The 13,623-nt window shown below is 49.8% G+C and overlaps 1 protein-coding gene across 1 annotated transcript in view; it reads left to right on the forward strand.

The window, feature by feature from the left end:
- Nucleotides 1–5,846: 5,846 nt before the first annotated feature.
- LOC101932216 (A.superbus venom factor 1-like) overlaps nucleotides 5,847–13,623 on the forward strand; it is a 43,235-nt gene continuing 35,458 nt past the window's right edge. The window contains exons 1-6 of the mRNA XM_065576282.1: nucleotides 5,847–6,086; nucleotides 9,616–9,808; nucleotides 10,199–10,361; nucleotides 11,368–11,438; nucleotides 12,053–12,147; nucleotides 13,272–13,354. Coding sequence (XP_065432354.1) covers nucleotides 5,980–6,086; nucleotides 9,616–9,808; nucleotides 10,199–10,361; nucleotides 11,368–11,438; nucleotides 12,053–12,147; nucleotides 13,272–13,354 — 712 coding nt within the window. The 5' untranslated portion in view covers nucleotides 5,847–5,979. The remainder of the gene's footprint in view (nucleotides 6,087–9,615; nucleotides 9,809–10,198; nucleotides 10,362–11,367; nucleotides 11,439–12,052; nucleotides 12,148–13,271; nucleotides 13,355–13,623) is intronic.

Here is a 13,623-nt window from a genome sequence, read left to right on the forward strand (position 1 = left end):
TGAGATCGGGGGCCCACTGTCCTAGGCGCTGTACCTACACACAGCAAGATGCAGTCCCTGCCCCAAGGGGTTACTTTATACACTCAGGGTCAGATCACAGGCTGGTCTCAGTGGAGTTACTGTATTGAATGAGTAGTGAGTATTGAATGGAACAGATGCTCAGCTGATGTCAAGCCGTTTACCCCCACTCCTGTCAGTGAAACGACACCGATTTACACTGGCCGAGGCAAGATCTGGTCCAAAACGCACAGATTTTCACGAAACCATCTGATCATGGAGTCTGACCTCCTGCAACGCACAGGCTATTGTATTTCACTCAGTTCCCCCTGTATTGAGCCCAATAACTGGTGACCCACTTAAGCATATACCTTCCACAAAGGTATCCGTCTCGATTTGGGGGTGAGTATACAATAATAATCCATAATCCACACACCAGCCTTGCAAATTTATTTTAGCAGGCAGGTAAAATGTCATTAGTTGTCCCACTATCAATGGGCAAGTAGATTTTGTGCTCTCATTAATGCATATTTGTTATTATTTGTATCACTGCAGTGCCTAGAGACCCCAGCTGAGATTAATGCCCTGTTGTGCCAGGCACTGCATAGTAACTTAGTGAGGGACAGCCCCTGCCCCAGCTGAGATCAGGGCCCCGTTGTGCCAGGTGCTGCACGGATTCATGATGAGAGACTGTTTACAATCTGAATAAGGAAGACAGAGAACGGCTGGACCGTGACCACTCTGCCAGGCTGTACTATACTGTAATTCTCTGACTATTCTAGGACTGGTGGGTGATGAGTGGCCCTGCAATGAAAGGGTTAATCTTGCCCTTTCTGTCCTAACGATGACTTCCCAGCAGTGGAAAGAGGATTATCAATGTAAGAACATAAGAACGGCCATACTGGGTCAGACCAATGGTCCTAGCCCAGTATCCTGTCTTCCGACAGTGGCCAACGCCAGGTGTTTCAAAGGGAATGAATAAAACAGGGCAATTATCAAGTGATCCATCCCCTGTCATCCAGTCCCAGTGTCTGGCAGTCAGAGGCTTAAGGACCCCCCAGAGCATGGTGTTGCATCCCTGACCATCTTGGCTGATAGCCATTGATGGATCTATCCTCCATGAACTTATCTAGTTCTTTTTTCGAACTCCATTATAGTTTTGGCCTTCACAACATCCCCTGGCAATGAGTTCCACAGATTAACTGCCTGATGTGTGAAGTACTTCCTTGTGGTTGTTTAAAACCTGCTGCCTATTAATTTCATCGGGTGACCCCAGGTTCTTTTGTTATGTGACGGGGTAAATAACACTTCCTTAGTCACTTTCTCCGAACCAGTCCTGATTCTACACACCTCTGTCATATCCCTCCTTAGTCAGCTCTTTTCCAAGGTGAAGAGCCCCAGACTTTTTAATCTCTTCTCATATGGAAGCTTAATCCCTTAATCATTTTTGTTGCCCTTCTCTGTACCTATTCCATTTCTAATATACCTTTTTTGAGATGGGGTGACCAGAACAGCAAGCAGATTTCAAGGGGTGTATTTCAATTTATGAAATAAAGTATTTGGTTCACTTCAGCGCATACTTCTGAAAGGTCAGGAAAGGAACTCCTGAAAAACGTAGTTGGAAGTCAGGGGGTTAGGTAAGAGGAGGAGCCCAGGCATTTCCCAAAAACTCTTTCTGGGCCCCATTTCACAAAGCCTGCACTCAAGTGCGCTGCTCTTCAACACATGAAAACGAAGCTCTCCGTGAGATCGGAGCGATGATGAAAAATGAAACGTGAAAACACAAAAGCCAAACAGTGCGACGTGGAAAAGAGAAATAAACGTCATAACAGTAAGTTTAGCCTGAGGCGGCCCCCAGGAACTGCACTTTAAGATCTGCACTTTATACTATTTGCCACAAGTTGCTACAGAAAGAACGTAAAAGAAATGCAGCGTGCCCGATATGGGCGATTTGCAGGATTAGCGAGCCACCTTGTAGCTGCTGCGTGAAATATCCGGGGACTCCACGCTGCTGAATTCCACCTTTCACATTGAATAATTTAATATTAGATCGATTCAGATGAACATGGCCCTGACCCTCCAACCCACAGACAACCTGCGCATGTTATTGAACAAACACATGGTGGACTGTGATTTCGGCTGGATAAAGAACTGGGTTCAATACTCGAGCGAGGAAGGATTTATTGGGCAACAGGTCCCTGTTGCAATTTGCAAACAAGGGGGAACATGAGAAGGGGAAACCTATGGGGATTTCAGTAAAAGGCAGTGCCTTCGTATCAGGGGCTAGAAGCTATTACTGCGCTCAGAGTAAAGCTGGAAAAACCCCATTAGCTTTGCTGCATGCTGCTAATTTGCCTACCAGGTTTTTTTTTGGGGGGGGGGGGGTTGCATATTGGTTTATTGGCATGCCATATCATTGTGTTTAATTGCATGCCCCTGTCACGGAGTGTGAGGGGACACAAGGCCTGGCATCCCCGGCTTCCTGCAATTTACCATGGCTCTCAGCCAGCCAGGAAAGCAGAAGGTTTATTTAGACGACAGGAATACAGTCCAAGACAGGTCTTGCAGGCACAGACAACAAGATCCCCCCCCAGTTAGGTCCATCTTGGGGTCCCAGGGCACCACAGCTCCCTTTGGAGGTCAGAGCCCTGACTGCCTCCCAGCCATTCCACCAGCCAGCTCCCGAAACTCTCCCTTCAGCGACCCCTCCCACAGCCTTTGTTCAGTTTCCCGAGCAAAGGTGTCACCTGGCCTCTAACCCCTTCCTGGGTTCTCATGTTACATGCTCAGGGATCTTCCCTCAAGGCCAGTCTCCCATCCCCCAATGCAAACCGTCCTAGGCAACCTCCCCTGCCTTCCCAGCCAACACTCCCCACTCAGCATTCAAAGACCACATTAAGAACAGTCCCAGTTCATCACAGCCCCATTATTTGCAGATGGGATTATTCGCATGCCAGTTTGCTAGCATCTGGACACTTTACAGCTCACCCGCTGTTTTAGCTGCGTCATCTGGGAAACACACATTCTTGTGCGTCTTGATAGTGCTTTAGGGAAGTAATATTGCAAGCTTCTCCCCATACTGTATTTAGCCTCCATGCTTTGGATCCAGTCCTGTAAGAGTAGGGAGCGCCTTCCACCTGGTGAGATTCCAACATGGGACCTGTGAACCAAACACAACATCTCCTGCTACTTGGTCTCACCTTAGCAATGCGTCATGAGCAAGCGATTGTAGTAGTCCTGGGGGTCAGCCACTAGAGAGCGACAGGACCACACCCGCTATCAGGGCCGGCTCCAGGCACCAGCTAAGGAAGCAGGTGCTCGGGGCGGCCAATACCAAGGGGCGGCACTCCGGCCGCTCTTGGGGCGGCACGGACGGGCCTTCGGCGGCGGGTCCCTCGGTCCCTCTCTGAACGAAGGACCCTCCGCCGAAGAGTGGAGCAGCGCGATCGTGCTGCTGTTGTTTTTTTCTTTTTTTCCGCTTGGGGCGGCAGAAAACCTGCAGCCGGCCCTGCCCGCTATACAAGTGTGTTGCATCCTTATTTGTGAGATTGCAGTGGACTGAGAAGGGAATTGACAGCCAGGAGTTCCCCTGATCCGGCCTTCATGTGGCTAGTGGCTTAATACCAATTGGTAGGAACTTAGAAGTCTGCTTATTCCCCTGTCTTCCTCCCAGGGCAGTGACCGTGTTTGTAAAGGGCACTGAACATGCAAAGTGTCTTCCGAGCTACGTAGGTGAAAAGTAAATGAGGAACCACTCCAAATCAAGAGCCGGGGTTAGAACCCAGGAGTCCTGACTCTTCATTTCCCTATTTTAATCACTAGACCCCATTTTCTTCCCTGTGGTGGGGCTAGAACCCAGCCGTCCTGAGTCCCAGTATACACACAGCTCTAACCACTAGACCCAACTCCCCTGCCAGAGCTGGAACAGAACCCAGGAATCCTGACACCCAGCCCTTTTAACATATAGAAGAGCCTTTGTTTTGTTGCTCTTTGCCAGGCAACTGCTGTGTTTTCTTTTCCTGAGGTTTCTTAAGAGGCCGGCATGCCCCGCACCTCACGTCCACAGAGATTACAAGGAAATTCCAACCTGTTGCTACACTGAAAGGTACAAGGCACTTCCCCCACTCTCCCCCAATACCCTCCCATTCCTGAATCCACGTCAGATCTGCGTTGCCAGTTCCTGTCAACCCTGCACAATCTTTGATTTCTTCACTGTTTACCCAGGATTGATGGGAAATAGAGGAATTTTAACTCTCAAACATATTCAGAGATTTCTCCAAATCTGAGGTTCATCGCTTTGGTGAGGAGGATTCTGGGAACCTGTGACCAGGTGGCACCCCCAGCCTGTCCAAACACATTACTCACGGCCAATTGCACTCTCTTCCTGGAAGTTGGCTTTATTAGCAAACTAATAACCAGATACCAGGCTTCCCAGGCCAACTTCCTTTCCCCAGGGTTGGCTGTTTCTCAGGTTCCCCGGTAGGATCGCTGTGTCCTGGGCCGCGCAGACAATGGGCTCTGCGGACTCTGAGCCCCTGTGAAACTCAGGCCTTCATAGCTCACACTGGGCACCCCCAAAAACGGAGGCATTCAGAATTAAAGGCTGCTTTTGCTATTTTGGTTCTGAGCATCTTGGCTAATATCACACAGCAAGCTCATGACAGGAACAGAACCAGGTGTCCTGCCCCGCCCCCTTCTTCTCTAACCAGTCAACCATACTCCCGTAGCGAGGAGTAGAACCCAGAGCCCTGACTACTCATCCTCTTCTTTAACCCATAGATCACAGGCCCCTCTCTAAGCTAGGAGTAGAACCCAGAAGTCCTGACCCTCAGTTCCCTTCTCTAACCATTAGATAACCCTCCCCTCCCTCAGCTAGAATAGACCACAGGCCAGTTCTACCCACTCAATCCCACTCTCCCCCCCCGGAGCTGGAAATAGAACCCAGGAGTCCTGACGCCTTAGTTTTGTGTCTTAACCACAAGATCATCTTTCTTCCCCTTCCTGGTGCTTCCTTGATGTAGAAGGTAAACAAGACCTTATGGCACAGACAGGTTTCTCTTGGCAAGTACGATCTCTGTGGATTGTACAGAGCACAATTGTCCCACCCTGCCTCTGTCCCAGCCTCTCTAAGCCCTGACTCTGCTCCCTCCCCCCCCCCTCACTGCATTGCCAGGGAACGGGCAGGACGTGCAGGTTGTTGAGGGAGTTGTCGTTTGGCTGAATGTCATTAAAAAGGTTTATTTCCCCTCCAAATGTCTGAAAGTCATTCCGGAATGGGGGGGGGCGGGTGTTCCAAACCTCCCAACAGCCCTGGGGTTCATGGGACTGTCCCACTTTCACACACCCCAACCCCCTGCCCTGGTTGGAGTGAACATTTCCTGCACTCTGGGTCGCCCAGAGGGGAGGGACGAAAGGGGCTGTTTGCCTTGGGCCCCCAGTTTGAGGCACTGCGACCTGGTGCACGGGTTTGCAGTCCCGCTCAGGTTTGGCTTCCCTGGCCCTCTGATGCCACCTACGGAGGGGCGGGCGAGCCAAACCTGAGTGGCGCTGCGTCCTGAAATGTTGGGTGGAAGGAGGGGGACTTCTCTGTGCAATACCTAGATAAAACACGCCCATGTTACAAAACCACAGGCACAAGTAGGCAGTGGAATGGACCAGAGAGCTGAAATTGCCCATCCTGCCAATAGAGGGCCTAGATTAGGGGTGGAGGCACATTGCCCAGGGACGTCCTGTACCCCTGGATATAAATAGAGACCATCAATCCATTGGTCTAGTACCTTCCCCCAGCATGAAATTCACTAAAATCATCCTCTTAAAGTAGCCTCTTCTGCTTCCCGACTGAGCAGCGGGGACGCTAACCCACCCCACCTCCCCTGTCCTGAGATCAAGTTAGTGCTGGGGGTCTGGGAGCTTCTGCAATTATATATTAACCACTGCCCGGGGGTTAGCTCACAACAGAAGAGGCATCCGAACGAAAAGCAGATGTTTCTGGGAGAAGTGGTTTCTTCTGGTGCCATGGGAGGATCTGCTGTCTACCTGCTGGCTGTGTTTGCATTCAGCTTATCAGCCCTGTCTCACGGCCAGCCGCTGTAAGTAACCCGGGGATTCTGAAGCAATGATCAGTGGAGAGCACAGTGTATGTGTGGGAATGGGGATTTTCCCTGAAGAGACCCTGGCCAAGATTCACAATAAGGAGTTGGGACGCTGCAGTTTTTAGGCTCCCAACTTGAGGTGCTTTCGAGGCCTGATTTTCAGAGGAGCAGATGATCTATAACCCAAGACCCCTTATAAAGGTGCTGAAAACTCAAGGGCCCCAAATGACTAGCCACTGCTGAAAAGCCTTCAAAAGACAAGTCAGGCCCCCAAAATCACGGGATTGGTTGGACACTCATAAGATTTTTTATAAAAACAACAAACTGGAGGTTCTTTTTATTTATCTTTGGGTTTCTGAGCCTCTTAGGGTCATGCTCAGGCCACGTTTTCAAGCTTTCATCCCCGATCAGCAATGCTAGAAACTTCCATTTGATGTCAACAAAAGCCGAGATCCTCACACATTCACAGGACTCTGGGAAGCTGGAGCTTCAAGGCAAACACCAAATCTTCCGAGCCGTGCAGTCAAATCATGAGAGTTGGCAACACTGGCTGCATGCTGTCAGTTTTGACTCTGCATGTGGGATGGGGCTTGTGGGTGGCTGGCCTGTGAAGGGCTAGAGACCTGGGGCCAGTCAACCCTAATTACTAAGGTGGCTTACCTGATTTCCCTGCAAAGAGCTTAGAGCAGCAGAAATGTGGAGAGAGGGGAATTTCTAGGGAGAAGGAACCTTTTCTCCTATTTAATGTTAATCCTACTTCAGTGGGATCAGCTCTGTCGGCTTCAGTCTCAAGTTCAACAGAGTTATCTCTGTTTGTTCTGGATCTAGAGTTCATAGGAACACGTGAAACCACAGGCAAATAACACCGATAATTACAAGAGCGTCTGTCTTTTAGTAGTTTTATTAAAGTTATCAACAAAGTTATAAATGTCACAGCATATACAATTCCTAGAGATAAGTCCCATGTACTAGTTATACCTATCGACATACTCACATCCTCCTAGATGCTGTTAGGGTCTGTTGGCCGGCTCATGGATGGATCGATACGGGAGTGGTTCCTGCGGGAGTTTCCCATAGGCAGCTCAATTTTCCACTCTGGGCATCCCCAACCCACTCTTTCTTATTGGCCTGTGTCTTCTGGAAACACAAGAGACCCCAAATTCTATAGGCTGTGTAGGTTCTCATTAACATTGGCGTACCACCTTTATCTTGTGGTTAAGGCATGTGTTAGAGACAATATCTGTTGTTACAGCATTTATTATTTAATTTTAAGACCTTATACTTTCCCAATATTACCAGTTGGTTCCTCTTTCCCATAAGTTTTTGGGTTATTTCTCGGTCATGGACTTTCACCATCATTTCTTGTCTCCAAGGCCTAAAATAGCTACGCTAAAGTCTTGCGGGCCTCACTCTACAGGTTCTTGCGTTTCAGCTTGTCTTACTCATGTCTACTACATAGTTCCTCTAAATACTGATCAATCTTATGCTTTTATAGTCCTACAAATCAACTGTGGTGAAAATACAATGAATATATGTACTATAACTAACTGTCAGGGTGGTTAAACACTGGAATAAATTGCCCAGGGAGGTTGTGGAATCTCCATCTCTGGAGATATTTAAGAGTAGGTTAGATAAATGTCTATCAGGGATGGTCTAGACAGTATTTGGTCCTGCCATGCGGGCAGGGGACTGGACTCGATGACCTCTCGAGGTCCCTTCCAGTCCTAGAATCTATGAATCTATGAATCTATGAATAACATACTGATTAATCACACAATAAATGGAAACTAAACTAACATCACTGGCTACAGAGACTAGCACAGAGACTGCAGGGTGTGAGTAGACTCCAATGGAGGCAGCTGTCTGGGGGTGACCTGATAAAGAGGGGCGCATGGATGCACTTGAGGAAGGACTGGCAAACTTTATTTAGAAATACTTGTTAATTTAATAAACCCAAACCTGAGACGGGCTGTGAAAGGGCTTGTGTGTTATTGCCCAAGCCCCTCGAAAGGGGGAAACTGAGGCAGGGGGCTGCCTGCTGGACTGGCTTGAGGCCATGGGGGAGGGCGTGGAAGGAGGCTGCCCCACAACAGGGCTGTTGCAATGGGACAGTTCTAAGCACTGAATGTTTGCAAGGTGGAAAGAAGGTGACCAGAGTTTAGTGTCTGGGGGATGCAGCACTAGCTGCCCGTAACTTACCCCTGAAATTGACAGGAAATTCAAAGCCAAAGCTGAAGCCGAGGTAAACAGCCCTAATACTCAGGCCTTCATTTTGCAAACATTCATTGCTTAACTTTCTAACTCTGACCCGTCCCTCCCCCAGGCTTACGTTGCTCCCTGGGACAGGGACTGTCTCTTTGTTATACGGGTGCACAGCACCTACAGGTACCCCCCATTTTTGATCAGGGCCTCTAGGTGCTCCTGTGATACACGCAATAAATAATCAGACTGTAAGATCTTTGGGGCAGGGACTTTTTGTTTTTTGACCGTACAGCGCCTAGCACAATGAAGGGGGGCAGCTCCTATGTGCCACTGTAATATACCTAATACATAATCTGAATTTGCAGATTGCTGCAATGTGACGCTGGCTTCTCCCGTTTGGAAAAAAAGAAAGAAGATACATTGCAGCCCCTTTCTTGCCTGTGAACGTAACTAAAACAGCTCTGAGAAACAGGCTAGATATAAAAATACAGACACAAAGAATGAGCAAGAAAAGCAAAACATACAGGCCAAGAGAAAAATTGTAAAAACGCAAGAGGTGCAAATTGTCTGATTTATTTGCAAAATCAAGGCAGGAGACAAAGGTCTCCTGGGTTCTGCTCCTGAGTGTGGTAAGGTACATGGGAAGTCTATTGGTTGAAACAGGGAACTAGAGGTCAGGACTCTTGGGTTCTCTTCTCATAACAGCGAGGGAATATTGTCCAGCATTTAGAGCAGAGAACCCAGGAGTCCTAGCTCCTAGCCTGATTCTCAGAACAGCTTGGGAATATTTTCCAGAGTTTAGAGCACAACAACCAGGAATCAGGACTCCTGGGTTTTAACACGCTTAATTCTATCACTGCCCTGTTGTGGGTGAGTCACATGAGCATTCAGTGCCTCAGTTTACCCACCTGGTGGGGTCTGGGTTCAGGGTCTTGGCTGCCCCCCACGGTGGGGGTCAAGGGTCCCCACGCAGCAGGGTCTGGGGTGGGGATCCCTGCCCCATGCCCAGCTCTCCACTCCTGGCCCCACTCTGTGGCGGGGTCTCTGGGCGAAGGAGACTGAGCATAGGGGTTTGTGGGGGGCACTGTGCTTCTCAACCTGTGGCCCACAATGATAAATAGGTTGAGAACCACTCATTTCCTATAGAAACCTGGTAGCTTCTTGGAGGTCTCCTATCCAACATCTGACCACCAGGCCCCAGCTGCTTACCTTCCGATAGCGGCAAAGATCAGTGCTTAAGGTAGCCCAAGCCAAAGGCAACCCAGGTGCAGAGAGATGGAGTTTGGCTGACTTTGCTCTACCATCTCATCCCTTCCCTTACCAGATGCACGTTGATCACCCCAAGCGTCCTGCGTGTGGAGAGCGAAGAGATGGTGACTGTGGAAGCTCATGGCCACCATAGCCCGATCGAGGCGAGGATCACCGTGTACGACTTCCCACAAAAGAAGGGTGCCTTGGTTTCAACCACGGTCAGCCTGAACCCTGGGAACGGCATGATGAACTCTGCCAAAATTAAGGTGGGGCTGTGGGAGGCTATGCTTATCTAGGTGGGGAGGGACCCTGACCTCTGTCTTATAAGATGGTAAATCAGAAGAGAACTGGATGGTTTGAGGGACAGGTCATGGCGTACCAAGCCTTTCCCCCTTAAAACCGGGGGGAACATTTTCCAAAGCACCGAAGTGACTTAGGTGAGGGGAAGGACAGATTGGCTCATGGTGGAGACTGCTCAAGGTAGCCCAAGCCAAAGGCAACCCAGGTGCAGAGAGATGGAGTATCTGTAAGGGCACTGGTATAAGTCAGTGAGTACAGCAGTGACTTCCCAGTTCTACCAATGGCTTTAAAATCTCAGTAGCTGAGAGTTAGGGTCATAATGAAAGATCTTCTCCCATGATATAACGATGCTCCAGGTTCCTGCTCAGCTACTGCCAAAGGACGCCCAGAAGAAGGAATATGTCTACATCGAAGCCAAGAGCAGCCTGTTCACCTTAGAGAAGGTGGTTCTGCTTTCATTCCACAGCGGCTACATCTTCATCCAGACGGATAAGACCATCTACACGCCTGGGTCTACGGGTCAGTTCTTGGCTGGGGCTTTTCTTCTATCTTTATGTCAACATCTACACACATGGGTCAACATTTTCAGAAGTGGCTGCGAATTATGAGCACCTCCGTTTATGGGGTTCCTACTCCCCACCACTCCCTCCACAAGTGCCTGATTTTCAGAGGGACTGAATTCGGTGGGGTGGGGTGGGTGAAGAATGCACAACAAGAAGCCAGAGGAACTAAGCTACATATTCGGGAGTGTCATCTGATCTGTGAACTAACTATATTCATATATACAGACATCTCGCATTTAGAGAGGACTGCCGTAACAGCAAATAACATAAACAAAGACAGAAATTGGCCCTTAGAATTGTAGCGCCAAATCAAAGCCTTTTAAGATTCTTTTTTCAGAATAAGGCCCACACGTTTTTTAACAGTGCGGGTGATTAACTATTGGAAGTGGTAGATTCTCCATCTCTTGATGTCTTCAGAGAGGGTTACCATATTTCAAGTTCCCAAATAGAGGACACTGTTGGGGGGGGGGGAAAGAGTCAGCTGGAGGGGGAGGGGATTATTGCAGCCATTGCTCTCTGGCTGCTCACCTCTGAAGGCAGCGATGCCGTCAGCAGCAGCACAGAAGTAAGCGGGACAAGATCATACCAGGCCACCCTTACGTCTGCTCTGCCTTCACAGCTGGGCGCCCAGCCAGCAGCTGCTGGTGCTGAAAATGCTCTAACAATTTGGAACTGAGGAAATCTGGCTCCTCCATTCCCCGCGCCCCCTTCCCCGTCAAGGTCAGGTGTTCTCTGTCCACCTCTCGAAATACACCCAGTTACACCTCAGTGTTAGCACTGAGCAGCGGTAAATGTAATAGGGTGAGGGTCGTGTGGCGAAACTCTGGACTGGGCGATCACAGTGGTCCCTTCTAGCCTTAACATCTAATAGATGTAGTCGCTAGTTCCTGGGCTAGGTCCCACTATTGCCCCAATTGCCCCCGCCCGTGCCGATTGACTGCCCCATCTTTCTCTTTCTGTAGTGAGGTACCGGCTTTTCACTGTGGGTCACATGTTGGACCCCATCTTGAAGGTGGTATCTGTGGAGCTCATGGTAAGATGCTTTCTGTTTACCCAGCTTTCCTCCTCTGCAGATCTCTCTGCTTCACTTCCTTTCATGGACCAGCAAGCCTAGAGGCCAGGAGATTGTGCTAACCGCTTGTCACGGGGAGTGGCTGGCCCTTTAAGAGGAGTTAGACCCAGTCCTGCCTGTGACTAACCAGCTGTCTCTCAGCTGATACCCTGAGACCCTGCATCAGGTGATAGCTTGACCGTCTTCTGGTCCAATAGAAGCCAGCAAGTAACTCAGTTGAGAGAGAAGACTCTGGGCTGTGTCAGGAGACCCTGGATCAGAGAAGGGACCCAGAACTGGGCTCGCTGCATCCCAGCGAGGTGAAAAACCAGGCTGGGGGTAGCTGCTGTAGAGGCAGTGGGAGGGGACAGGTACCTGTTCTGGTTGGCATTGAACTGTGGATGAAATGTAAACGTGTCCCTGGGAAAAGGGACTGAAATACCTGGGCTGGAGGGAGCTTCCTGGATGTAGCTAGCTGGTGAGTTGGCCTGGTCCGTGACTGGGGCTCCTAGGCACTACAGTAATACACCTAATAAATAATGTACAGCACCTTGCACGGTGGTTTCAGACTGATTCTTTCCGGTGCTTGGTTTCAGAATCCAGATGGGATTATTGTAGAGAAGAATATGGTGTCCTCGATGGACCAAGGCGGCATCATCTCCAGGAGCTACAAGATCCCTGATATCGTGAAGTAAGCTGTAACAACCTGGGGAAGGTGGTTATAATAGGATCTGCATATGTGAGCCTCTACTTCCTGATCTACACAGATCAGTTTTCTTAGCCAAGGCTGTAGCAGGCACCTCAATCTCTGTATGGGCCTTCACCACCACTAGAGGGGGACAGAGTACCACACAGAGTGGGCGTGGCTTAGACCCTAAGTGGGCGTGGCTTACGCACATCAACGTTCCAATGTGTTTTTGTTACACTGCGCCACCAAATTTTCTATACAATAATCGCCCATTTTTTACTTCTGTCTCCCAAGGGTTTTTTCGTTTTTTAATGTCGCAGGGTCCAGTTAAGGAAAGGATGTCTCTATCTATTTACTTGTCAGCTTCCCCCATCCCTAGGATACCTGACTGCATTGTGGTATTCTCACAACACCCCAGGGAGGTGTCAAAATATTAGTATTCCCATTTTGCAGATGGGAAAACTGAGGCCCAGAGAGATTTAAGGTTGAAGTTTTTCAAGCACTTAGTACTCATCTGCTCCCAGTATGGCCAGATTTGTATCAAAAGAGCCCAGGACAAGTTGTGCCTAACTGAGAGCTAAGCTTGAGCTCTGCTGGAAAATCTGCCCCTCGGGAACTTGTCCAAGGTCTCACGTGGTGTCTGCGGCAGGGCTGGGTGTGGGACCCAGAGCTCCTGCTGCTCTAATGCATTGGACCCCACTCCCCTCCCAGACCTAGGACTAGAACCCAGCAGCCCTGGCTCCCAGCCCCACCCCGCTCTAACACACGGAACCCCACTCCCCTCCTAGAGCTGGGACTAGAACCCAGCAGTACTGACTTCCAGCCCCCACTTCTCTAACCACTAGACCCCACTCCCCTCCCTGAGCTAGGATAGAACCCAGGCATCCTGGTGCCCGCCTGCTCTAACCCACTCGACCCCACTCCCCTGCCAGAGCTGAAGACATAACGAAGGAGTCCTGACTCCCAGCCCTAACCACTAGACCCCATTCCCCTCCCAGAACTAGAACCAGAATGCCAATCTCCTGAGTCCTAGCCCAGTGCTTTAGCTCCAATAGCATACCGCACCAGCCTGACTGAGCTAGATAGATCCTCCTCCCCACCGCATGATCTGGGCTTGTGTCTTGCAGCAGCGGAGTGTGGAAGATTGTCTCCAAGTACGAGCATGCCCCTCAGGAGGCCTTCGCCGCGGAGTTTGAAGTCAAGGAATATGGTACCTGCCCTGCCCCTAACAGGAGGGTGTTTCCTTATCACAGCTGAACGGCTGGCTGGTTTTGGGATCCAGGAGGAATTTCTATCCCTTCCACTCCCACCTCCCGGGCATAGTGGGAAGAGCTTTGGGGAGGCCCCTTTCGATGAGGGTCCGTGTGACAGTGGAGCCTCTTAGGGCACTGAGCAGAGGGGGTATGTTGTGGTCCGATACTACAGGGTGAGCAGGGATAGGAGCCCGAAGATTGTCTGAGTTTGGGGGTGAGCTGCAAG

This window comes from Chrysemys picta, chromosome 22, assembly GCF_011386835.1.
Source record: "Chrysemys picta bellii isolate R12L10 chromosome 22, ASM1138683v2, whole genome shotgun sequence".
NCBI classification, from domain to species: Eukaryota; Metazoa; Chordata; order Testudines; family Emydidae; genus Chrysemys; species Chrysemys picta.